General features: G+C 44.9%; 1 protein-coding gene across 5 annotated transcripts in view; it reads right to left on the reverse strand.

Moving 5' to 3' along the window:
• Window positions 1-24,585, reverse strand: part of ICA1 (islet cell autoantigen 1) — a 70,501-nt gene that overhangs the window by 35,243 nt on the left and 10,673 nt on the right. For 3 of the 5 annotated variants that reach the window (XM_040431246.1, XM_040431245.1, XM_040431249.1), the window contains exon 2: window positions 1,481-1,519. In XM_040431246.1, the coding sequence (XP_040287180.1) occupies window positions 1,481-1,497 (17 nt within the window). In that variant the 5' untranslated portion in view covers window positions 1,498-1,519. Of the gene's footprint in view, window positions 1-1,480; window positions 1,520-1,613; window positions 1,633-1,662; window positions 1,793-24,585 lie in introns of those variants that run through there. The other 2 variants (XM_040431247.1, XM_040431248.1) reach the window with 2 other exon arrangements.

The following is a 24,585-nucleotide window of genomic DNA, read 5'->3' on the forward strand; positions in this document are numbered from 1 at the left end:
ATGGACGGCACAGTATCGCCATACGGCGGACTGTCGGTGCGAATAGACCCAGGTTCACACATGGCACAACTGCCGCAGATTTGAATGGGTTTTACGACGCAATACGACACTTCGCACGGATCTTCTAGCAGGCGGCGAAATACACAGAATGTGGGAAAATGTGATCTTAGCCTAACCGCTTCAATATGCCGCGAGAACCGCCCAACACGCTGCAAGTCGCATGGGATTTTGTTAAAGTCGAGATCTATGGGCGGAAACCCCCTTAAAAAATAAAAATAAGGGGCATCCTTAAAAATTACGATTCCCTTATACTGGGCGAGGACAGACGCAGCGTGCCCCGATCTCCAGGTTCTCGATGATGTCAGGTTAAGGGTCCATTCACACGTCCGCAATTTCGTTCCGCATTTTGCGGAACGGAACTGCGGACCCATTCATTCCTATGGGAATTGCGGATTCCATTCATTTCCGCACTTCCGGGCCCGCAATTCCGTTCCCTGAAAAAAAATAGAACATGTCCTATTCTTGTCAAGAACAGACGTATTCTATTAGTGCCGGCAAATGTGCGGTCCGCAAAATGCGGAACGCACATTGCCGCTGTCCGTGTTTTGCGCATCCGCAAAACACGTTGCGGACGTGCGAATGGACCCTAAAGAAGGATTGAGCTGTTGGATTTCAACACGCCCGAGTGCTTTGCATCACATTTATTAAAAGGGTTGTCCCATTCAGACAACTTACCTCCACAGGATAAGGGATAAGTGCCTGATCGGTGGGTGTCCATCCGCTGGGGCCCTCGCTGATCGTGAGAATGGGAGCCCCTGTGTCACTTGAATGGAGCGGCAGACAGGGGCCCATCTATTAGACTGCTGGATATAGCCCAGCACGAGGGCTCGCCCATCTCCGGCACAGCCCCTGCCTGACCGCTGCTCCGTTCAAAGAACTTGCACATTGTGCCGCAAGCCTCATCCGTGCAACTTTTTTTTAATGGCCCACAACACATTAGGATCAATTCCAGAAAATTGGCGTAAAAATTATACCGGAATTCTATGCCAGCTGCGAGATGGCAGCTCAGCCCGAAACGCAATGGCCGTGTGCTTACCAGTGCGACACATCTGACGACGCGCCAACAGGAGGTAACTGGACAGCCCATGCATATGGTACTTACCTGACGGCCACTGCCTCTTCGGTACTCTCGGCCCGGATCTACTTACCTGGCTGCAGCGGTGATGTCTCGTCAACAACACGTGACCGCTGCAGCCAATCCCCGGCCTCAGCAGTGCCCCTGAGGAAGCCAGCGACTGGCTGCAGCAGTCACATGTTGCCGATGAGACATCCCTGCTAGCGCTCTGAAGTCTATGGTCATCGCCCCAGGCAACCCCCCATCCCTCCCCCCAAAAAAAATTAAAAATTAAAAATAAAAAAATCGCCAACGACAGAAAAAGCACTAATACAACCTCCATTCCTGGCCGAGCTCAGTACTTACTAGTTGTGACCGTCCATTTTTCACCTTCCCTTCAGAGACCTGAGGAGGAAACAGAGAGAAGGGTCAGAGCCCGGCCCCGCCATGTCAGCGCTGACGCAGTTGTTATAGAAACGCCATGGTATGCGGATATTACAGCTGTGGCTGAAGAAGGAGATTCCGGTCAACACGCATGCGCGACTCACAAGCAGGAGCCCAGCGTACACGAGTCACTGTTACACGGCGCTTCCTTGCCACGCATGCGTCGTTTCCAGGAAAGGAAGTCGCTTTGCGCATGCGCCAATAGAACACCTCGGGAGTTCAGTCGGTAGGTGTCGCTGTGCTGCGAGTGACTGGGTTGCGTCTAGTCTCCGCTCGCCGCACGGACCTCCTGACGTCACGTGACAAAACCTCGATTGCTACACTGTATACAACGATACAGTGTGAATGGCGGGAAGAAAAAGCTGCGGCAGAAACCGTGGAAGGAAGCACAGGTGTAATGATCTGGACAAGGAGCTGCTGTGTCCAAGAGCTTACAATCTAAGGGCCTGTTCAATTTGCATATTCCCAGTCCATAGAGAGATGAAGCTCCTAATATCTTCTGGGGCTCAGCGTTTTTTAAGGGGAAAAAAAGCCTTTTTATGGTGTTTAAATTTTATTATTTTTTTTTAGCATTTTTGGGGCATGTCAGTCTCTACCGTAAAACTATCATTATGGCATTTTTTAATTTTTTTTTTTGTGTGGGGGGGGGGTGTGTGTGACATTTTTGGGAAACGCGGCGTGCTCTAGGGTTTCTTATGGCGTATTCCCAATATACTTCTCTATAGAAGGTGAAAAATGGCAACAAAAAAAAAAAAAGGTACAAATGCCATAAATCAAAAAAAATGTCAAAAAAAAACTCCTGGAAAACAAGGCTATAAAAACAAACGCACTTTTAAATTTTGTCACATTCACAATTTTTTGAGGCATTTTTTGTTATCTATAGAGAAGCCTATGGGAGAAAAAAATGCCACACGTAGGTTATTTCAGGCATTTTTCAGTTTGGGTTTTTTGCTGGCTTTTTTATTTTTTAGGTGAAAATTTACATTTTCAGATGTTGCCTAGTAATCTATGGGAAATATTAAAACTGGCCTTTTTTTGGTAGTGGTGTTTTTTTTCCCACCCTTTAAGGGCTCATGCACACGAACGTATTTTCTTTTCGCTTCCGTTCAATTTTTATTTTTTTTATTTTTTGCGGACCGTATGCGGAACCATTCACTTCAATGGGTCCGAAAAAAACAACAGAAGGTACTCTGCGTGCATTCCGTTTCCGTATTTCCGTTCTGCAAAAAAGTATTGCATGTCCTATTACAGTCCGCAAACCACGGTCCGAGGCCCCATTCGAGTCAACGGGTCCGCAAAAAATACGGAACGCACACGGAACACATCCGCGTGTCGTCCGTATTTTGTGGATGCATACTGTAGAAACGCTCTGCCCAGCCCATATTGCTCATGTGTTTGGTGATTAATAAGTTACTGTTTCCGATCCGCAAAAAACACGGATCTCATACGGAAACGATATGGATATTTTTTGTGGAATAACGGAACGGAAGAGGACTTAAATCAGAGGAAAAAAAAACCCTCAGATACGGAACAACGGATCCGTGAAAAACGGACCGCAAAACAACAACGGTCGTGTGCCTGAGCCCTAAGTGTGTTTTTTGGGTCAGCGCAGCGTGCTCTGCCTCCGGTCTTTTTCCTCCATAGACCCTCTTTTGTTTTTTTGTTTTAATTTTGCAGCTTCCAAAAAAAAAATACAGGTTGATGCTTTTAATGGTGTTTTTGCATGGCTTTTTTTTTTTTATGCTTTTTTCTCATACAGCTCTACAGAGAAGGTGACATCACAGGGGGGCACATACTTTTTCCTATAAAAACACAAGTCATACAAGAAACTCCATAAAAAAAATAAAAAAAAAACACCAGTGGGTAATGCATGCTATGGGGATAAAAACGCCAACAAAAAAAAAAAAATCTATCAAAAGCAGTGATGATGAAGTCAGGTAATTTTTGAGGCTTTTGCTGCCCCATCCCCAGAAATGCCAGGTGCAAAACTGTGTGTGAAGAGAGCTTTACTAGAGCTGTGTTTTTTTGGGGGGGAAAACCGACCCAGAAACTGCACACAAAAAAAAACACTTTGAGGAGATTAAAGATTTAGTTGCCTATAGCAACCAATCAGATTCCACCTTTCATTTATCACAGCTCCTTTGTAAAATGAAAGGAGAAATCTGATTGGTTGCTATGGGCAACTAAGCCAATTCTACTTTACACCAGTTTTGATACCCTAAATACAAAGGGGGGAGATGTATTTTATATCTCACTATAACATCTGGGCCAGAAAAACCCACAAAAACAAAGAAAATGGAATACTGGTGACTGGTTAATCAGCTACATGAAACTGGAAAAACTGGTTTACTGTACGAAGATCCAGTATGTGTGAAACAAACAAAAGAGACCCCAGCAGCGACTAGGCTGTTCCTTTCATGCCCGGCTAAGAAAGGGTTAAGGAGGGTTGTCCACCTTTTAGATAATGATGAGGGGGTCCGACTCCCGGCACTATCACTGTTCTAGTTTTGGAGCAGCTCCGGCGCCAGGACCACACAGCTCTGTCCGCTGTGTAGTGGACGGTGCCGGTTACCATTGAAGTGAATGGCAGCAGCAACGTCGACGACATGATGGCGTCTGATCTTGTGTCAGACCCCCACCAATCAAATGTTGAGGATAGGCCTACTAAGTAAAGAAGCGGACAACCCCTTTAAGTCAGATCTGTTAGCAATAAGACGAGTCCACGCTGTGACCTGTGCGTCGGCTGCAGAAGGATAGATACCCAGGCAGACTGGGAACGTAAACTGGCCCTGGAAGAAAATTAAAAGAGGCCCCATTTTGTACACAAGTAGGCGGGGCCAGCAATATCGTATTGCGGCAAGTTATACCGCCCCAACAGAGCCAAATACCACAGTGCATCACAAAATACGTCCCCAAAAACTATTAGGCTGGGTTCAGACCTGAGCGTTCGGGATGTCGCGCTCTGTATGCGCGATTCTACGGGCGTCTGACATACGCGGCTCCGGAACAAGCGAACGCCTATTGTCGCGCGTTCCCGCTAAGTCTATGTACGGGAACGCGCGACAAGACGCCCCAAAGAAGCTCAAGAACTTTTTTGAGCGTCGGGCGTTTTACAGCGCGATCGTACGCGCTGTAAAACGCTCAGGTGAGAACCCTTCCCATAGGGAAACATTGGTTCTTGCCTGTTGAGCGTTTTACAGCGCGTAGGAACGCGCTGTAAAACGCTCAGGTCTGAACCCAGCCTTACAGGGCGGCCGCGAGGAGGGATCAGGCGCCCCCCCCCCCCTGGGCATCCATACGGAGATGTGAACGAGGCCTGAGGGAGCTCCCCCTTGTTAGGGCTCAGGCACATGACCGCATGTATTTTCCGCGAAAAACGGATCCGCTATACGGATGACGTCCACGTGCATTCCATATTTTACGGAACAGCTGGCCCCTAATAGAACAGTCCTACCCTTGTCCGTGATGTGGACAATAATAGGACGTTCTGTTTTTTTGCAGAACGGACATACGGAAACGGAATGCACATGGAGTAAGGCCTCATTCACACAACCGTTTTTTTTTTAAGGTCCGCAAAAACGGGGTCCGTAGGTCCGTGATCCGGGACCGTTTTTTTGTCCGTGGGTCTTCCTTGATTTTTGGAGGATCCACGGACATGAAAGATGAAAAAAAAATCTAAGTCAAGTTTGCCATTGAAATGATAGGAAAAAACGGACACGGATCACGGACGCGGATGACAATCTTGTGTGCATCCGTGATTTTTCACGGACCCATTGACTTGAATGGGTCCGCGAACCGTTGACCGTGAAAAAAATAGGACAGGTCCTATTTTTTTCACGGCCAGGAAACACGGATGCGGCTGCCAAATGGTGTATTTTCCGATTTTTCCACGGACCCATTGAAAGTCAATGGAGCCGCGAAAAAAAACGGAACCACGGACGCGGATGCACACAACGGTCGTGTGCATGAGGCCTAACTTCCATTTTATTTGCGGACCCATTGAAATGAATGGCTCCGCATGCGGTCCGCAAAAAAACGGAACGGATACGGAAAGAAAATACGTTCGTGTGCATGAGCCCTTACTGTGTGAATATGGACTGCATATAATTTCAAGAACTGTACTTCTCAGGGCTCATATTTGCGGACCCGGGTCCGCATCCATTCCGCAATTTTGCAGAACGGGTGCGGACCCATTCATTTCAATAGGGCTGCACATCATGGTCCGTTCCGCGACCCCGCAAATAATATAGAACATGTCCTATTCTTGTCCGCAATCGTGGACCAAAAATAGGCATTTCTATATAGCGCTGGCCCTGTGCGTTCCGTGAAATGCGGAACGCACACGGCCGGTATCCGCCTTTTGGCCGTCTGAATGAGCCCCATCAAGCTTTGGGGATATCAGAAGGTAACAGCGCTGCCCCCTCCTCAGTTTACTGCCCATTGAATAGGGAGCGAGTCCAATAATTAAGTCATTTTTTTTTTTTTTTATGGCGCTGCGGATCGGCGAGGGAGCAGCGGAAAAAAAATTATAGGACTGGACGTGGGAGATGTAGCATCAGGAAAACCTGGTGCCAACTACAGACTACGGGTTCCCTTCCGTCGCACAATCTGCTGGCGCTCTACCTGTCCCAAATTGTGGAAAGCAGTGGAGGCCGAGCATGAGAAGCGGCCCGGCTGCAGGAACGCGAATCAGCAGGTGACTCATCCGACGTGTGCACAAAGGGCGTGCACCTGAATGCGTCATGGTCACCTATGTGCACCGAGACGTCTGCAGTTTTCTAATATACTCTGTGTTTCAATTCTTTGCATTTTTTTTAAGATCTCTGCTTGCTGTTGGTGAATGGACACATTTCTCTCTCCATCCAGATTCTAAAAACCTATACAGACCAAACACTTCTCACACCCGAGGGGTTTAATATAATTATATCCAGTTTTCTGAGATTCTGATATCGATGACCTATCCTCAGATCAACAGGGGTCCGACACCCAGGATCCCCGCCAATCAGCTGATTGAGGAGCCCGCCGGGCCCTGGTGAGCGCCGAGGCCTCCTCACAGCGCCATCCATTGGATAGAGGCGGCATTTGATATTGCACTTAAATGGGACTGAGCTGCACGTAGGCCCATGTGCCTGAGGAATGTGATGAAAGCTGCTCCTGGAAAACCAGGCAAATGTGCTATTCAGGAGTCCAAGAAAGATGGACGATAACAGAATCGGGGTCTGTATTGATTGCCAGAGGAGCAGCCGCAGATCTCCAAGAAACTGCTATGATAAGAAATGTACAAGGTTTATCTGCTCCTTGAAAAGCTGGGTGGCGAGTTGCCATTGCCCTCCGTTACTGCCTCAACAGCTTTCCCAGATTCCTAATAGTTCCTTAAAGGGGTTGTTCCACAATGACAGCTTACCACCTGTCTACGATGGGGTCCGACCACTGGCAACCCCACCCATCACGAGTGCAGGGGTCCAGTGCCTCCCATTTGAATGAAGGGGCGAATTTCATATTTAGAAATTCGTTCCCACTTCGTTTGTTGGTTAAAGGTGAATTGCGTTATTGATTCCGTTAATGCCTTTAGAGGCAGGAGAGGACTCCCCTGCATAACGAAAATGAGACGGATCCGTTTTGCAGCCCATAGACTTCTATTATAACGGAATGCCTCTAAAGGCATTCCGTTATTCATTGCGTCGTAGAATTGCGTTATGGTCCGTGGTAACGGAATCCATAACGCAATTCTGCTTTTACTACCAAACCATAAGCGGAAATTCGCTCATCTCGAGCGATAAATCTTTTGCACTGCCGCTCTATTCAAAGTCTATAAGTATGCTGACGAGTAGAGCGCTCCGCTATCTCCGGCGGTCCCGTACAGTTTGACTGGAGCAGCAATGCAGGTTCTCAACCACTGTCCTAACGGTTAGATCCCCACCAATCAGACACTTAAAACCTATCCTGCGGATAGGTGATGAGGTGTAAGGCCGAGTTCACACGAACGTGTGTGACCCGTGCCCGTGCTGCAACCCGCAAATTGCGGGCCGCAATGCACGATCGCCGGCCGTAGGTCAGCCGCATCGGATCACGGACCCTTTCACTTTAATGGGTCCGCGATCCGCCCGTTCCGCAAAAAGATAGGACATGTTCTATCTTTTTGCGGAACGGAAGTACGGGACGCAACCCCACAGAAGCACTCCGTAGTGCTTCCGAGGGGTCCCGTTCCGTGCGGCCGTTCCACAATTCCGGATTTGCGGACCCGTTGAAGTGAATGGGTCCGCATCCATGATGCGGAATGCACACGGAACTGTGGCCGTGTATTGCGGCCCGCAATACGGCCACGGATCACGCACGTTCGTGTGAACTAGCCCTAACTCTGTAAGGGCTGTTTCACACGAGCGGATCCCGTGTCATCCGCTGCGTGAAATAGAGCCAAGCCGCGCTCTGGACAGCAGAGACACGGAGCAGTGACATAATTGATAATGATCCGCGCCTCTCTGTGATCAGTGAGATAAAGTTGTCACTGTGATTTTGTAGTAAAAAGATCACAGAGAAGCACGGAGCATTATCAATCATGTTACTGCTCCGTGTCTCTGCTGTCCGGAGCGCGGCTTGCCTCTCATTCACGCTGCGGATGACACGCGCAGGATCCGCTCCTGTGAAACAGCCCTAAGGACCCTTTCACACGGGCGAGCTTTCCACGCGGGTGCAATGCATGAGGTGAACGCATTGCACGCGCACTAAATCCGGACCCATTCACTCCAATGGGGCTGTGCAGATGAGCGGTGATTTTCACGCATCACTTGTGTGTTGCATAAAAATCGCAGCATGCTCTATATTCAGCGTTTTTCACGCAACGCAGGCCCCTCAGAAGTGAATGGGGCTGCGTGAAAATCGCAAGCAAGTGCGGATGCGGTGCGATTTTCACGCATGGTTGCTAGGAGATGATGGGGATGAGCAACCCTGGACCCCATTAAAGTAAATTCACTGTATTACATTCGTAATACAGAATGCTTAGTAGAATGTCCATTGAGGGGTTAAAAAATAATAATAATTAACTCACCTCATCCACTTGTTCGCGCAGCCGGCATCATCTTCTTTCAGGACCTGCAAAAGGACCTTTGATGACATAATGATGACGTAAGATAGAAGATTTCTATCTCCATTCAGCAGGACCTGCGCTGACGTCACCGCGCTCACCACGTCATCAAAGGTCCTTTTGCAGGTCCTGAAAGAAGACGATGCCGGCTGCGCGAACAAGTGGATGAGGTGAGTTAATTATTATTATTTTTTAACCCCTCAATGGACATTTTACTATGCATTCTATATTAAGAATGCTAATATTTTCCACTATAACCATGTTATAAGGTAAAAAAATAAATGTACAGAACACCGATCCCAATCTTCTGTGAAGAAGTTCGGGTCTGGGTACCACAATCAGTTTTTTCTCACGCGCGTGCAAAACGCATTGCACTCGCGCGATAAAAACTGAACAACGCAACGCAATCGCAGTCAAAACTGACTGAAATTGCGTGCGCACTCGCGCGGGTTTCCCGCAATGCACACGCGACGCATCCGGAGCAAATCCGGGACGCCCGTGTGAAAGAGGCCTAAGTATACCGCATTACATATCTCACCATAGCAGCCCTTTTAGTGCACAGTAACTGCATTATATAGCCATACAACAACCATACAGTGCCCACATAATGGTGCCATACGATGCCCACTCAGTGCTTCCACAGTAATGTTGTGAATTATTTACATAATACTACCATAGAGTGCTCACATAGTAATGCAATACAATGCCTCCACAATGTGACTGAGGATTATACACATAATACTGCCATACAGTGCTTACATTATATTGTTGTGAATTATCTACATAAGGCTGCATGCACATGACTGTGCCGTGTTTTGCAGTCCACAAATTGCAGATCCGCAAAACACGGAATGGTCGTGTGCATTCCGCAATTTGCGACCGGTACTGGCTGCTTATTATAGAAATGCCTAATCTTGTCTGCCAAATGGGCAATAGGACATGTTCTATTTTTTTTAAAATATTTTTTCGGAGCCATGAAACGGAGCAACGGATGCGGACAGCACATGGAGTGCTGTCCGCATCTTTTGTAGCCCCATTGAAGTGAATGGGTCCGCATTCCGAGCCGCAAGAAATGCCTAATACTGCCCTAGAGGCCTAATACTGCCCTAGAGTACTCACATAGTAATGCAATACAGTGCCTCCACAATATTACTAGGGGTTATACACATAATACTGCCATTCAGTGTTCAGATAATAATGCCATACAGTGCCCATTTAATGTAGTCATATAGTGGCCATACAGTGCTTGCGCAATTTAGTTTATTCATACGGCGCAGACTTGTGGTTCAAGTTGTGATTTATTTTTTTACGGTTTTGGAAACAATCAACAGCAAAATCCATAACATGGCCACGTTTTGTGGACAAGAATAGGACTTTTCTCTAGGCTGAGGGGAAAAAAAGGTGGCATGCCCACAGCTGGAATCTGTGTTTTGTGGATCCGCGGTCCGCAAATCACGCCAGTGTGCATGAGGCCTAATCCAGTGTCCACATGACCAGGTAGGTAAGGAACCCCTCAGGATGAACGCCCAAAATGTTGCTCCAAAATGGAGTGAAATTCTTTTCATCTGGCATCAACAAGACATCCTGAAGGTTTCCACCCAAGTGTCGCAGACTGTTCTGATAATCCAGGATATCTGATAATCCAGGGCCGCTCTGGTCCCACCAGTGCTGGAGTAAATAAATGCCACCGTATTTATCATCACTTTGTTGTAAAAAAAACTTCCACAGTTTTGCGCTGGATTATCAGATTTTCTTGATTTCTTAAAAGCTGTGAAGAATTTCATAAAATTTTGTGTTAAATTTTGATTCTGGTTCTTCTTCCTGAAAATTCTCTACACTTATAAGTGAGCGCTGTATAGTTTTTTTTTTAAGGTTTTCTGAATTATCTGATGCTGGAATTGTCAGTTGTCAGTTTAGCTCCATCAGCTGACTCAGAGGTTATTTGTGTGTGCGCGGTACACAGAGACGTGCGCAGTATTTACTCACCTCGGGGAACACTGGCAAACAATGGACTGCACAGGTAACAGAGGAACACGGCAATACCATCATGCACATGGCTGCGCGCAGGTCATAAGACATGGCAGTCTGAGACACGAGATGCTGCACAGCACCTATTTGTGGCCTGCAGGGGCAGATCGGGGACTAAAAGTGGCCCCGGACAAAAAGAATATATACTCGGAGAGGCCCCTTATTGTAAGCGGGTGTAAATTGATAGCACGCGGGGCCGACAAAAGTAGGTGGGGTTAGCAAACCGCCAGCCATAGCTACATTGGCGGTAGGTGGAGACAGTGCAAAAATACAGTAGTTTCCCCATAACTGTGACAGTGTCATATTGTGCTCAGTTTCCCCATAACAGAAATACTCAGCGTTCCCTTTGATGTTGTTACTGGGCTCCATAACACTGACAGCCACAGTGCCCCCATAACATGTTCTGCTATCTTTATATATATTTTTTTGACTGCTCCTGAAGAAGGGGGTATTTTGGAACCCCCCCCCCCCCCCCCGAAACGCGTTGGGCCCACCTGAGATTCAAATAAAAGGAAACCACCTGAAGTACCTTTCGGATGCTGTCATGCTACGAGCGATCCTGGCGGGGGCGGTTGCATCTATTGGGTGTCTTGAGTTTATCCAACAGACCTCCTCCTCAGTGAAGGGAGTCATTTTATTTGATTTGATTTTATTCACTTTATTTTACTTCATCTGATCTCACTAAGAGCTCTGTTCTTACCGTTACTAAAGATTCTCCACTACTGTCCCGTTTTATTTGGACTAAATAGTCTCTACATAGTGAATAACAGAGGATTTGGCGCCGTTCAGGTGGCTGTTCCACTGTTTTTGCCTCCTCATTCATTCTTGTAGTAGTTTTATCTACTCATCCAGCCGCCGTAGGCAGCCGATCCTCGAATACACTTCTCCGTACAATACCCTTTCTTCTCCTCCCTGTGGCCCCCCAGGAAGGTTTTTTCGACTAACACTTTTTTTTCCCGCTGAAAACTTCTGTTTTTCTCATTTGTCTTTTCCCCCATAACAGTGACAGTCCCAGTGCCTCAATAACAGTGACTACATAAGTGACAGCAAGTGTACCCCATAACAGTGACATCCTCAGAGACCCCATAACAGTGACATCCTCAGAGACCCCATAACAGTGACAGCAAGTGTACCCTATAACAGTGACAGTCACTGCCTCAATAACTGTGACAGCAAGTTTATCCTATAACAGTGATAGCCACAGGGCCTTTACGACAATGTCAGCCACAGTTCCCCCATAACAGTGACAATCACAGTGCTACCTATGCCACAGTGCCATATTGGAGAATCACAATGAAGTCATAACAGTGACATTCACAATGTCCTATAACAATGACAGACGCAGCCTCTCATAATAGTGTCAACAAGAGCGCCCCATAACAGAGAGGACCCTCTGACTGTGACACCACAGTGATCTCAGGATAGTAACAGCATAGCCTTAGGTTGAACAATGACCTGTGCAGTACCTCCTATTGATGCTCACCTCCTCCATATTGTGGTATATAGTGGTTTAATAATACAATTTATAAGTAACCATACAGTGCCCAAATAATACACTGTACAAGTAACCATACTGTGGAGTGCTCACATACAGTCCTGATCAAAAGTTTAAGACCACTTGAAAAACAGCAAACATAGAAACATAGAAACATAGAATGTGTCGGCAGATAAGAACCATTTGGCCCATCTAGTCTGCCCAATATACTGAATACTATGGATAGCCCCCGGCCCTATCTTATATGAAGGATGGCCTTATGCCTATCCCATGCATGCTTAAACCCCTTCACTGTATTTGCAGCTACCACTTCTGCAGGAAGGCTATTCCATGCATCCACTACTCTCTCAGTAAAGTAATACCTCCTGATATTACTTTTAAACCTTTGCCCCTCTAATTTAAAACTGTGTCCTCTTGTGGTAGTTTTTCTTCTTTTAAATATGCTCTCTTCCTTTACCGAGTTGATTCCCTTTATGTATTTAAAAGTTTCTATCATATCCCCTCTGTCTCTTCTTTCTTCCAAGCTATACATATTAAGGTCCTTTAACCTTTCCTGGTAAGTTTTATCCTGCAATCCATGTACTAGTTTAGTAGCTCTTCTCTGAACTCTCTCTAGAGTATCTATATCCTTCTGGAGATATGGCCTCCAGTACTGCACACAATACTCCAAGTGAGGTCTCACCAGTGTTCTGTACAGCGGCATAAGCACTTCACTCTTTCTACTGCTTATACCTCTCCCTATACATCCAAGCATTCTGCTGGCATTTCGTGCTGCTCTATTACATTGTCTTCCCACCTTTAAGTCTTCTGAAATAATTACTCCTAAATCCCTTTCCTCAGATACTGAGGTCAGGACTGTGTCAAATATTATATATTCTGCCCTTGGGTTTTTACGCCCCAGGTGCATTATCTTGCACTTATCCACATTAAATTTCAGTTTCCAGAGTTCTGACCATTCTTCTAGTTTTCCTAAATCCTTTTCCATTTGGCGTTTCCCTCCAGGAACATCAACCCTGTTACATATCTTTGTGTCATCAGCAAAAAGACAAACCTTACCAGCGAGGCCTTTTGCAATATCACTTATGAAGATATTAAACAAAATCGGTCCCAGTACAGATCCCTGTGGAACCCCACTGGTAACATTACCTTGTTTTGAATGTTCTCCATTGACTACAACCCTCTGTTGTCTGTCACTCAGCCACTGCCTAATCCACTCAACAATATGGGAGTCCATGCTCAATGACTGCAGTTTATTGATAAGTCTTCTATGTGGGACAGTGTCAAAAGCCTTACTAAAATCTAGATATGCGATGTCTACTGCACCTCCACCGTCTATTATTTTATTCACCCAGTCAAAAAAATCTATAAGATTTGTTTGACATGATCTACCTGAAGTAAACCCATGTTGTTTTTCATCTTGCAATCCATGGGATTTTAGATGTTCCACAATCCTATCCTTTAATAGGGTTTCCATTAATTTGCCTACTATTGATGTCAGACTCACTGGTCTATAGTTGCTCGATTCCTCCCTACTACCTTTCTTGTGAATGGGCACGACATTTGCCAATTTCCAATCTTCCGGGACGACTCCTGTTACTAATGATTGGTTAAATAAATCTGTTAACGGTTTTGCCAGCTCACCACTAAGCTCTTTTAATAATTTTGGGTGTATCTCATCAGGCCCCTGTGACTTATCTGTCTTCACCTTAGACAGCAAACTTAGAACATCTTCCTCTGTAAAGATACATGCATCAAACGATTTAATAGTCATTCTTTCTAGTGGAGGTCCTTCTCCTTTTTCTTTTGTAAAAACTGAACAGAAGTATTCATTAAGGCAGTCGGCTAGCCCTTTATTCTCTTCTACATACCTTCCGTCCTTTGTTTTTAATTTAGTTATTCCTTGTTTTAATTTCCTTTTTTCATTTATATATCTGAAGAATGTCTTATCCCCTTTTTTCATAGACTGAGCTAGTTTTTCTTCTGCCTGCGCTTTAGAAGTTCTTATAACTTGCTTGGCCTCTCTCTGCCTAATCTTGTAGATTTCCTTATCTTCATTGCTCTGGGTTTTTTTATAATTACAAAATGCTAGCTTTTTATTTTTAATGATTTGGGCCACTTCTGCTGAGTACCACATTGGTCTCCTCCTTTTTTTGCTTTTACTGACGAGTCTAATGCAATTTTCTGTTGCCTTCAATAATGCACCTTTTAAGTAGTCCCATTTCTCCTGGACTCCATGTAATCCGTTCCAGTCTGATAAGGACTCATTTATGACTAATTTCATTTTTGAAAAGTCTGTTTTTCTAAAATCTAAAACTTTTGTTTTTGTGTGGTGGGACTCTTTCACAGTTCTTATATTAAACCACACTGACTGGTGATCACTAGATCCCAAGGTTTCGCCTACAATGACATCATATACCGAATCCCCGTTTGTGAATACCAAATCCAAAATGGCCTCCCTCCGGGTTGGCTCCTCAACCACTTGTTGTAGAGATAACCCCAGTAGGGAATTTAGAATATCTGTACTCCTGGTAGAACTTGCTATTTTGGTTTTCCAGTTTATATCTGGAAGATTGAAATCTCCCATAATGATAACTTCTCCTTTCATTGTCATTTTAGCTATTTCTTCAACTAGTAGATCATCTTACAATCCTATGTATCATGGCTGGATCTTAACAAGGTTCCAAGTGGAGCTTCAACATGCAACAAGAAGAAATGGGAGTGAGACAAAACATTTTTTGAGCATTCAATTTAATTAAAACAACGAATAAACTGAAACAGGCTGTTTTTCAGCTGATCAATAGTTTAGGACCTCACCTCCAAAAAAAAACTAAACCCCCCCAAAACAGAAATCCAACTTCCAAACATGAACTCAGTAATAAGTAGCTCTGCCGTTATTGTTTCGGCATGCTTGATGCAAGCGTTTCCATGAGGTGAGTGGGAACATTTCTCCAAGTGGTGAAGACGGCCGCACGAAGGCCATCTACTGTCTGGAACTGTTGTCCATTTTTGTAAACTTTCCTTGCCATCCATCCCCCAAGGTTCTCAATTGGATTTAGATCAGGGGAACATGCAGGATGGGCCAAAAGAGTGATGTTATTCTCCTGGAAGAAGTCCCTTGTCCTGCGGGCATTGTGTACTGTAGCGTTGTCCTGTTACCACACAGACGAGGGCCCTCAGTCATGAGGAATGCTCTCTGCAACATCTGGACATAGCCAGCGGCCGTTTGACGCCCCTGCACTTCCTGAAGCTCCATTGTTCCACTGAAGGAAAAAGCCCCCCAGACCATTATGGCACCCCCTCCACTGTGGCGCGTAGAAAACATCTCAGGTGGGATCTGCTTGTCATGCCAGTAACGTTGGAAACCATCAGGACCATCGAGGTAAAAAAAATTCTCATCAGAGAATAAAACTTTATTCCACCTTTGAATGTCCCATGTTTGGTGCTCTCTTGCAAAGTCCAAACGAGCAGTTCTGTGGCGTTCAAGGAGACGAGGTCTTTGAAGAGGTTTTTTATTTTTGAAGCCCTTCAGTCTCAGATGCCGTCTGATGGTTATGGGGCTGCAGTCAGCACCAGTAAGGGCCTTAAAGGGCTTCTGTCATCCCACTAAAGTGATTTTTTTTTTTGGGGGCTAGTTAAATTAGTTATATAGCGATATATGAAAATATAATTGTGTTACTTACATTGATCCAGCAGTTTATTCAAAAAACAAAGTTTTATCATATGCAAATTCGGTCTCTACCAGCAAGTAGGGCGGCTACTTGCTGGTAGCTGCTGCAGAAATCCGCCCCCTCCTCTTGTTGATTGACAGGGCCAGCCGGGATCTCCTCCTCCGGCCAGCCCTGTCGGCATTTCAAAAATCGCGCGCCCGTGTTGATTCGGCGCAGGCGCTCTGAGATGAGGAGGCTCGTCTCCTCAGAACTCCCTCAGTGCGCCTGCGCCGATGACGTCTTCTCTTTCGGTGATGATGAAATTTTTTTGGGTCTTCCACTTGACTTTTTTGTTCCATAACCCTCAGAATCATTTAAGAAATTCCAAATTCCAAATTCCGATGGCGCGCTGTGAGAGACCCTGCTTATGCAGTTCAACAACCCGACCACGTTCAAAAAGGGAGAGTTTTTTTGCCTTTGCCATCACAACGTGTGACTACCTGACAGAAAATTACAATGAATCCACATCTTTGGACAGATTTGGCCTTTTAAAAGGCATGTGGTCCTAGAATTTGGGTCAGCTGAAAAACAGCCTGTTTCAGTTTATTCGTTGCCTTCATTAAATTGAATGCTCAAAAAATGTTTTGTCTCCCTCCCATTTCTTCTTGTTGCATGTTGAAGCTCCACTTGGAACCTTGTTAACCACCTCAGCCCCCAGTGCTTAAACACCCTGAAAGACCAGGCCACTTTTTACACTTCTGACCTACACTACATTCACCATTCATTGATCGGTCATGCAACTTACCACCCAAATGAATTTTACCTCCTTTTCTTCTCACTAATAGAGCTTTCATTTGGTGGTATTTCATTGCTGCTGACATTTTTACTTTTTTTGTTATTAATCGAAATTTAACGACTTTTTTGCAAAAAAATGACATTTTTCACTTTCAGTTGTAAAATTTTGCAAAAAAAACAAGATCCATTTATAAATTTTGCTCTAAATTTATTGTTCTACATGTCTTTGATAAAAAAAAAATGTTTGGGTAAAAAAAAAAAATGGTTTGGGTAAAAGTTATAGCGTTTACAAACTATGGTACAAAAATGTGAATTTCCGCTTTTTGAAGCAGCTCTGACTTTCTGAGCACCTGTCATGTTTCCTGAGGTTCTACAATGCCCAGACAGTACAAACACCCCACAAATGACCCCATTTCTGAAAGTAGACACCCTAAGGTATTCGCTGATGGGCATAGTGAGTTCATAGAACTTTTTATTTTTTGTCACAAGTTAGCGGAAAATGATGATTTTTTTCTTTATTTTTTTTTCTTACAAAGTCTCATATTCCACTAACTTGTGACAAAAAATAAAAAGTTCTATGAACTCACTATACCCATCACGAAATACCTTGGGGTCTCTTATTTCCAAAATGGGGTCACTTGTGGGGTAGTTATACTGCCCTGGCATTCTAGGGGCCCAAATGTGTGGTAAGGAGTTTGAAATCAAATTCTGTAAAAAATGACCAGTGAAATCCGAAAGGTGCTCTTTGGAATATGGGCCCCTTTGCCCACCTAGGCTGCAAAAAAGTGTCACACATCTGGTATCTCCGTATTCAGGAGAAGTTGAGGAATGTGTTTTGGGGTGTCTTTTTACATATACCCATGCTGGGTGAGATAAATATCTTGGTCAAATGCCAACTTTGTATAAAAAAAATGGGAAAAGTTGTCTTTTGCCAAGATATTTCTCTCACCCAGCATGGGTATATGTAAAATGACACCCCAAAACACATTCCCCAACTTCTCCTGAGTACGGAGATACCAGATGTGTGACACTTTTTTGCAGCCTAGGTGGTCAAAGGGGCCCATATTCCAAAGAGCACCTTTCGGATTTCACTGGTCATTTTTTACAGAATTTGATTTCAAACTCCTTACCACACATTTGGGCCCCTAGAATGCCAGGGCAGTATAACTACCCCACAAGTGACCCCATTTTGGAAAGAAGACACCCCAATGTATTCGCTGATGGGCATAGTGAGTTCATGGAAGTTTTTATTTTTTGTCACAAGTTAGTGGAATATGAGACTTTGTAAGAAAAAAATAAATAAAAAAAAAATCATCATTTTCCACTAACTTGTGACAAAAAATAAAAAATTCTAGGAACTCGCCATGCCCCTCACGGAATACCTTGGGGTGTCTTCTTTCCAAAATGGGGTCACTTGTGGAGTAGTTATACTGCCCTGGCATTTTCCAGGGGCCCTAATATGTGGTAAGTAGGTAAATGACCTGTGAAATCCGAAAGGTGCTCTTTGGAATGTGGGCCCCTTTGCCCACCTAGGCTGCAAAAAAGTGCTACACATGTGGTATCTCTGTACTGGGGAGAAGTTGGGGAATGTGTTTTGGGGTGTCATTTTACATATACCCATGCTGGGTGAGAGAAATATCTTGGCAAAAGACAACTTTTCCCATTTTTTTATACAAAGTTGGCGTTTGACCAAGATATTTATCTCACCCAGCATGGGTATATGTAAAAAGACACCCCAAAACACATTCCTCAACTTCTCCTGAATACAGAGATACCAGATGTGTGACACTTTTTTGCAGCCTAGGTGGGCAAAGGGGCCCATATTCCAAAGAGCACCTTTCGGATTTCACTGGTCATTTTTTACAGAATTTGATTTCAAACTCCTTACCACACATTTGGGCCCCTAGAATGCCAGGGCAGTATAACTACCCCACAAGTGACCCCATTTTGGAAAGAAGACACCCCAAGGTATTCGCTGATGGGCATAGTGAGTTCATGGAAGTTTTTATTTTTTGTCACAAGTTAGTGGAATATGAGACTTTGTAAGAAAAAAATAAATTAAAAAAAAATCATCATTTTCCACTAACTTGTGACAAAAAATAAAAAATTCTAGGAACTCGCCATGCCCCTCACGGAATACCTTGGGGTGTCTTCTTTCCAAAATGGGGTCACTTGTGGGGTAGTTATACTGCCCTGGCATTTTCCAGGGGCCCTAATGTGTGGTAAGTAGGTAAATGACCTGTGAAATCCGAAAGGTGCTCTTTGGAATGTGGGCCCCTTTGCCCACCTAGGCTGCAAAAAAGTGTCACACATGTGGTATCTCCGTACTCGGGAGAAGTTGGGGAATGTGTTTTGGGGTGTCATTTTACATATACCCATGCTGGGTGAGATAAATATCTTGGTCAAATGCCAACTTTGTATAAAAAAATTGGAAAAGTTGTCTTTTGCCAAGATATTTCTCTCACCCAGCATGGGTATATGTAAAATGACACCCCAAAACACATTCCCCAACTTCTCCTGAGTACGGCGATACCAGATGTGTGACACTTTTTTGCAGCCTAAATGCGCAAAGGGGCCCACATTCCTTTTATGAGGGCATTTTTAGACATTTGGATCCCAGACTTCTTCTCACGCTTTAGGGCCCCTAGAATGCCAGGGCAGTATAAATACCCCACATGTGACCCCATTTTGGAAAGAAGACACCCCAAGGTATTCAATGAGGGGCATGGCGAGTTCATAGAAAATTTTTTTTTTTGGCACAAGTTAGCGGAAATTGATTTTATTTTTTTTTTCTCACAAAGTCTCCCTTTCCGGTAACTTGGGACAAAAATTTCAATCTTTCATGGACTCAATATGCTCCTCACGGAATACCTGGGGGTGTCTTCTTTCCGAAATGGGGTCATATGTGGGGTATTTATACTGCCCTGGCATTCTAGGGGCCCTAAAGCGTGAGAAGAAGTCTGGAATATAAATGTCTAAAAAATTTTACGCATTTGGATTCCGTCAGGGGTATGGTGAGTTCATGTGAGATTTTATTTTTTGACACAAGTTAGTGGAATATGAGACTTTGTAAGAAAAAAAAAAAAAATTCTGTTAAAGGGTTTCTATCACTTCGTTTCACCTATTTAGCTTTCAGACACTAGCGATCCGCTAGTGTCTGCTTTATCTAACCATCCTAATATAAGATCTTATTGTCCTGCCGTTTAGCTAAAAAAATAACTTATATAGATATGCAAATGAGCCTCTAGGTGCTATGGGGGCGTGATTAGCACCTAGAGGCTCCGTCTACCTTAACAAACTGCCGCCGCCCAGCGCGTCCCTCCAGCCCGCCCATCTCCTCCGGAATGCGATGCTCCTCGTATTCGGCGCATGCGCAGTGAATGTCTGATCGCTTCCCTGCTCAGACATCTCCACTGCGCCTGTTCCTCGGAGCACTATGACGTCATCGGCGCAGGCGCAGTGGAGATGTCTGAGCAGGGAAGCGATCAGACATTCACTGCGCATGCGCCGAATACGAGGAGCATCACATTCCGGAGGAGATGGGCGGGCTGGAGGGACGCGCTGGGCGGCGGCAGTTTGTTAAGGTAGACGGAGCCTCTAGGTGCTAATCACGCCCCCATAGCACCTAGAGGCTCATTTGCATATCTATATAAGTTATTTTTTTAGCTAAACGGCAGGACAATAAGATCTTATATTAGGATGGTTAGATAAAGCAGACACTAGCGGACCGCTAGTGTCTGAAAGCTAAATAGGTGAAACGAAGTGATAGAAACCCTTTAACTTGGGCAAAAAAATGTCTGAATGGAGCCTTACAGAGGGGTGATCAATGACAGGGGGGGTGATCAATGACAGGGGGGTGATCAATGACAGGGGGGTGATCAATGACAGGGGGGTGATCAGGGAGTCTATATGGGGTGATCACCACAGTCATTGATCACGCCCCTGTAAGGCTCCATTCAGACGTCCGTGTGCGTTTTGCGGATCCGATCCATCTATCAGTGGATCCGTAAAAATCATGCGGACATCTGAATGGAGCTTTACAGGGGGGTGATCAATGACAGGGGGGTAATCAATGACAGGGGGGTGATCAGGGAGTCTATATGGGGTGATTACCACAGTCATTGATCATGCCCCTGTAAGGCTCCATTCAGACGTCCGTGTGCGTTTTGCGGATCCGATCCATCTATCAGTGGATCCGTAAAAATCATGCGGACGTCTGAATGGAGCTTTACAGGGGGTTGATCAATGACAGGGGGGTGATCAATGACAGGGGGGTGATCTGGGAGTCTATATGGGGTGATCACCACAGTCATTGATCATGCCCCTGTAAGGCTCCATTCAGACGTCCGTGTGCGTTTTGCGGATCCGATCCATCTATCAGTGGATCCGTAAAAATCATGCGGACGTCTGAATGGAGCTTTACAGGGGGGTGATCAATGACAGGGGGGTAATCAATGACAGGGGAGTGATCAGGGAGTCTATATGGGGTGATCACCACAGTCATTGATCATGCCCCTGTAAGGCTCCATTCAGACGTCCGTGTGCGTTTTGCGGATCCGATCCATCTATCAGTGGATCCGTAAAAATCATGCGGACGTCTGAATGGAGCTTTACAGGGGTGTGATCAATGACAGGGGGGTAATCAATGACAGGGGGGTGATCAGGGAGTCTATATGGGGTGATCAGGGGTGATCAAGGGTGAATAAGGGGTTAATAAGTGACGGGGGGGGTGTAGTGTAGTGTGGTGCTTGGTGCAACATATTACTGAGCTACCTGTGTCCTCTGGTGGTCGATCCAAACAAAGGGGACCACCAGAGGACCAGGTAGCAGGTATATTAGACGCTGTTATCATAACAGCGTCTAATATACCTGTTAGGGGTTAAAAAAATCACATCTCCAGCCTGCCAGCGAACGATCGCCGCTGGCAGGCTGGAGATCCACTTTCTTACCTTCCGTTCCTGTGAGCGCGCGCGCCTGTGTGCGCGCGTTCACAGAAAATCTCGGCCATCGCGAGAGGACGCGCCGGCGCGTCCAGGAGGAATGAATCAACCACCTCCAGGACGCGTCTGTGCGTACAGCGGTCCGGAGGTGGTTAAGATCCAACAATGTAAAATATGTTTTTTTTGCCATTTTTCAAGTGGTCTTAAACTTTTGATCAGGACTGTACTACAATGTACAAGTAACCATACCATAGAGTGCCCACATAATACACTGTACAAGTAACCATACCGTACAGTGCCCACATAATACACTGTAGAAGTAACCATACCGTACAGTGCTCACATAATACACTGTACAAGTAACCATACCGTACAGTTCCCCCATAATACAATGTACAAGTAACCATACCGTACAGTACCCGCATAATACACTGTAGAAGTAACCATACCATAGAGTGCCCACATACTGTAATACACTGTACAAGTAACCATACCGTACAGTGCCCACATAATACACTGTACAAGTAACCATACCGTACAGTGCCCCCATAATACAATGTACAAGTAACCATACCGTACAGTTCCCCCATAATACAATGTACAAGTAACCATACCGTACAGTGCCCCCATAATACAATATACAAGTAACCATACCGTACAGTGCCCGCATAATACACTGTAGAAGTAACCATACCATAGAGTGCCCACATACTGTAATACACTGTACAAGTAACCATACCGTACAGTGCCCCCATAATACAATGTACAAGTAACCATACCGTACAGTGCTCACATAATACACTGTACAAGTAACCATACCGTACAGTTCCCCCATAATACACTGTACAAGTAACCATACCGTACAGTGCTCACATAATACAATGTACAAGTAACCATACCATAGAGTGCCCACATAATACACTGTACAAGTAACCATACCGTACAGTGCCCCATAATACACTGTACAAGTAACCATACCGTACAGTGCCCCCATAATACACTGTACAAGTAACCATACCGTACAGTGCCCCCATAATACACTGTACAAGTAACCATACTGTACAGTGCCCACATAATACACTGTACAAGTAACTATACCGTACAGTGCCCCATAATACACTGTACAAGTAACCATACCGTACAGTGCCCGCATAATACACTGTACAAGTAACCATATCGTACAGTGCCCACATAATACACTGTACAAGTAACTATACCGTACAGTGCCCACATAATACACTGTAGAAGTAACCATACCATAGAGTGCCCACATACTGTAATACACTGTACAAGTAACCATACCGTACAGTGCCCCCATAATACAATGCACAAGTAACCATACCGTACAGTGCCCCCATAATACAATGTACAAGTAACCATACCATACAGTGCCCACATAATAGACTTTAGAAGTAACCATACCATAGAGTGCACACATACAGTGCTGCCCATAATTATTCATACCCCTGGCAAATTTTGACTTAAAGTTACTTTTATTCAACCAGCAAGTAATTTTTTGACGGGAAAGGACATAGGCGTCTCCCAAAAGATAATAAGACGATGTACAAGAGGCATTATTGTGGAAAAAAAATACATTTCTCAGCTTTTATTTACATTTGAGCAAAAAGTGTCCAGTCCAAAATTATTCATACCCTTCACAAACTGTCTTCACAAAGTTCTATACCATTCCAAATAGTCCAAGCTGTTCTAAAGCATCCAATTTACCCTGATTAATTGGGAACAGCTGTTTTAATCAACTCAACAGGTGAAAAACAGCAGCTCTCTGCAGTTGGTTTGTGGACAGTCATGGCTAAGACAGAGGAGCTCAGTGAGGACCTGCGGCTGCACATTGTGGCTGCTCACAAGTCAGGAAAGGGCTACAAGGCCATTTCTAAATGTTTTCAAGTTCCAGTGGCTACAGTACAAAGTATTATTAAAAAATACAAGATGTTCCGCACTGTGGAAAATCTCAGAGAACGTGGTCGGAAGCCAAAAGTGACACCTGTACTGGCGGGGAGGATAGTTAGAGAGGTGAAAAAGAATCCAAGGATCACCACCAAGGCCATCCTGGTGAATCTGGGCTCTGCTGGTGGCAATGTCTCAAGGCAGACAATCCAACGGACACTGCACAATGCAGACCAAGGAGGACGCCACTTCTCCAGATAAGGCACACAAAAGCTCACTTGGCCTTTGCAAAAGCTCATCTGGACAAAGAAGAAGACTTCTGCTCTTCTGTGTTGTGGTCAGATGAAACAAAAATTAAATTGTTTGGTCACAATGATGTTTCCTTCATTTGGCGTAAAAACGGAGAAGCCTTCAACCCACAGAACACCATCCCCACTGTCAGACATGGTGGTGGGAACCTAATGCTTTGGGGGTGTTTTTCAGCCAATGGACCAGGGAACCAAATCACAGTAAACGGCACCATGAAAAAAGAGCAATACATGAGGATTCTCACCGACAACATCAGGCAGTCTTCAGAGAAACGTGGCCTTGGGCACCAGTGGACATTTCAGCATGACAATGACCCAAAACACACAGCAAAAGTGGTGAAGAAATGGTCAGCAGACAAACACATTAACGTTTTGGAGTGGCCCAGCCAGAGTCCAGACTTGAATCCAATTGAGAATCTGTGGAGGGAGGTAAAGATCAGGGTGATGGCAAGAAGACCCTCCAACCTGGAAGATTTGGAGCTCATTGCTAAAGATGAATGGGCAAAAATACCTGCGGAGACCTGCAAGAAGCTGGTCTGCAATTATAGGAAGCGTCTGATTGCTGTAATAGCCAATAAAGGCTTTTCTATTGATTATTGTGAAGGGTATGAATAATTTTGGACTGGACACTTTTTGCTCAAATGTAAATAAAAGCTGAGAAATGTTTTTTTCCACAATAATGCCTCTTGTACATCGTCCTATTATCTTTTGGGAGACACCTATGTCATTTCCCGTCAAAAAATTACTTGCTGGTTGAATAAAAGTAACTTTAAGTCAAAATTTGCCAGGGGTATGAATAATTATGGGCAGCACTGTAATACACTGTAC

This window comes from Bufo bufo, chromosome 5, assembly GCF_905171765.1.
Source record: "Bufo bufo chromosome 5, aBufBuf1.1, whole genome shotgun sequence".
Taxonomy (NCBI): Eukaryota; Metazoa; Chordata; class Amphibia; order Anura; family Bufonidae; genus Bufo; species Bufo bufo.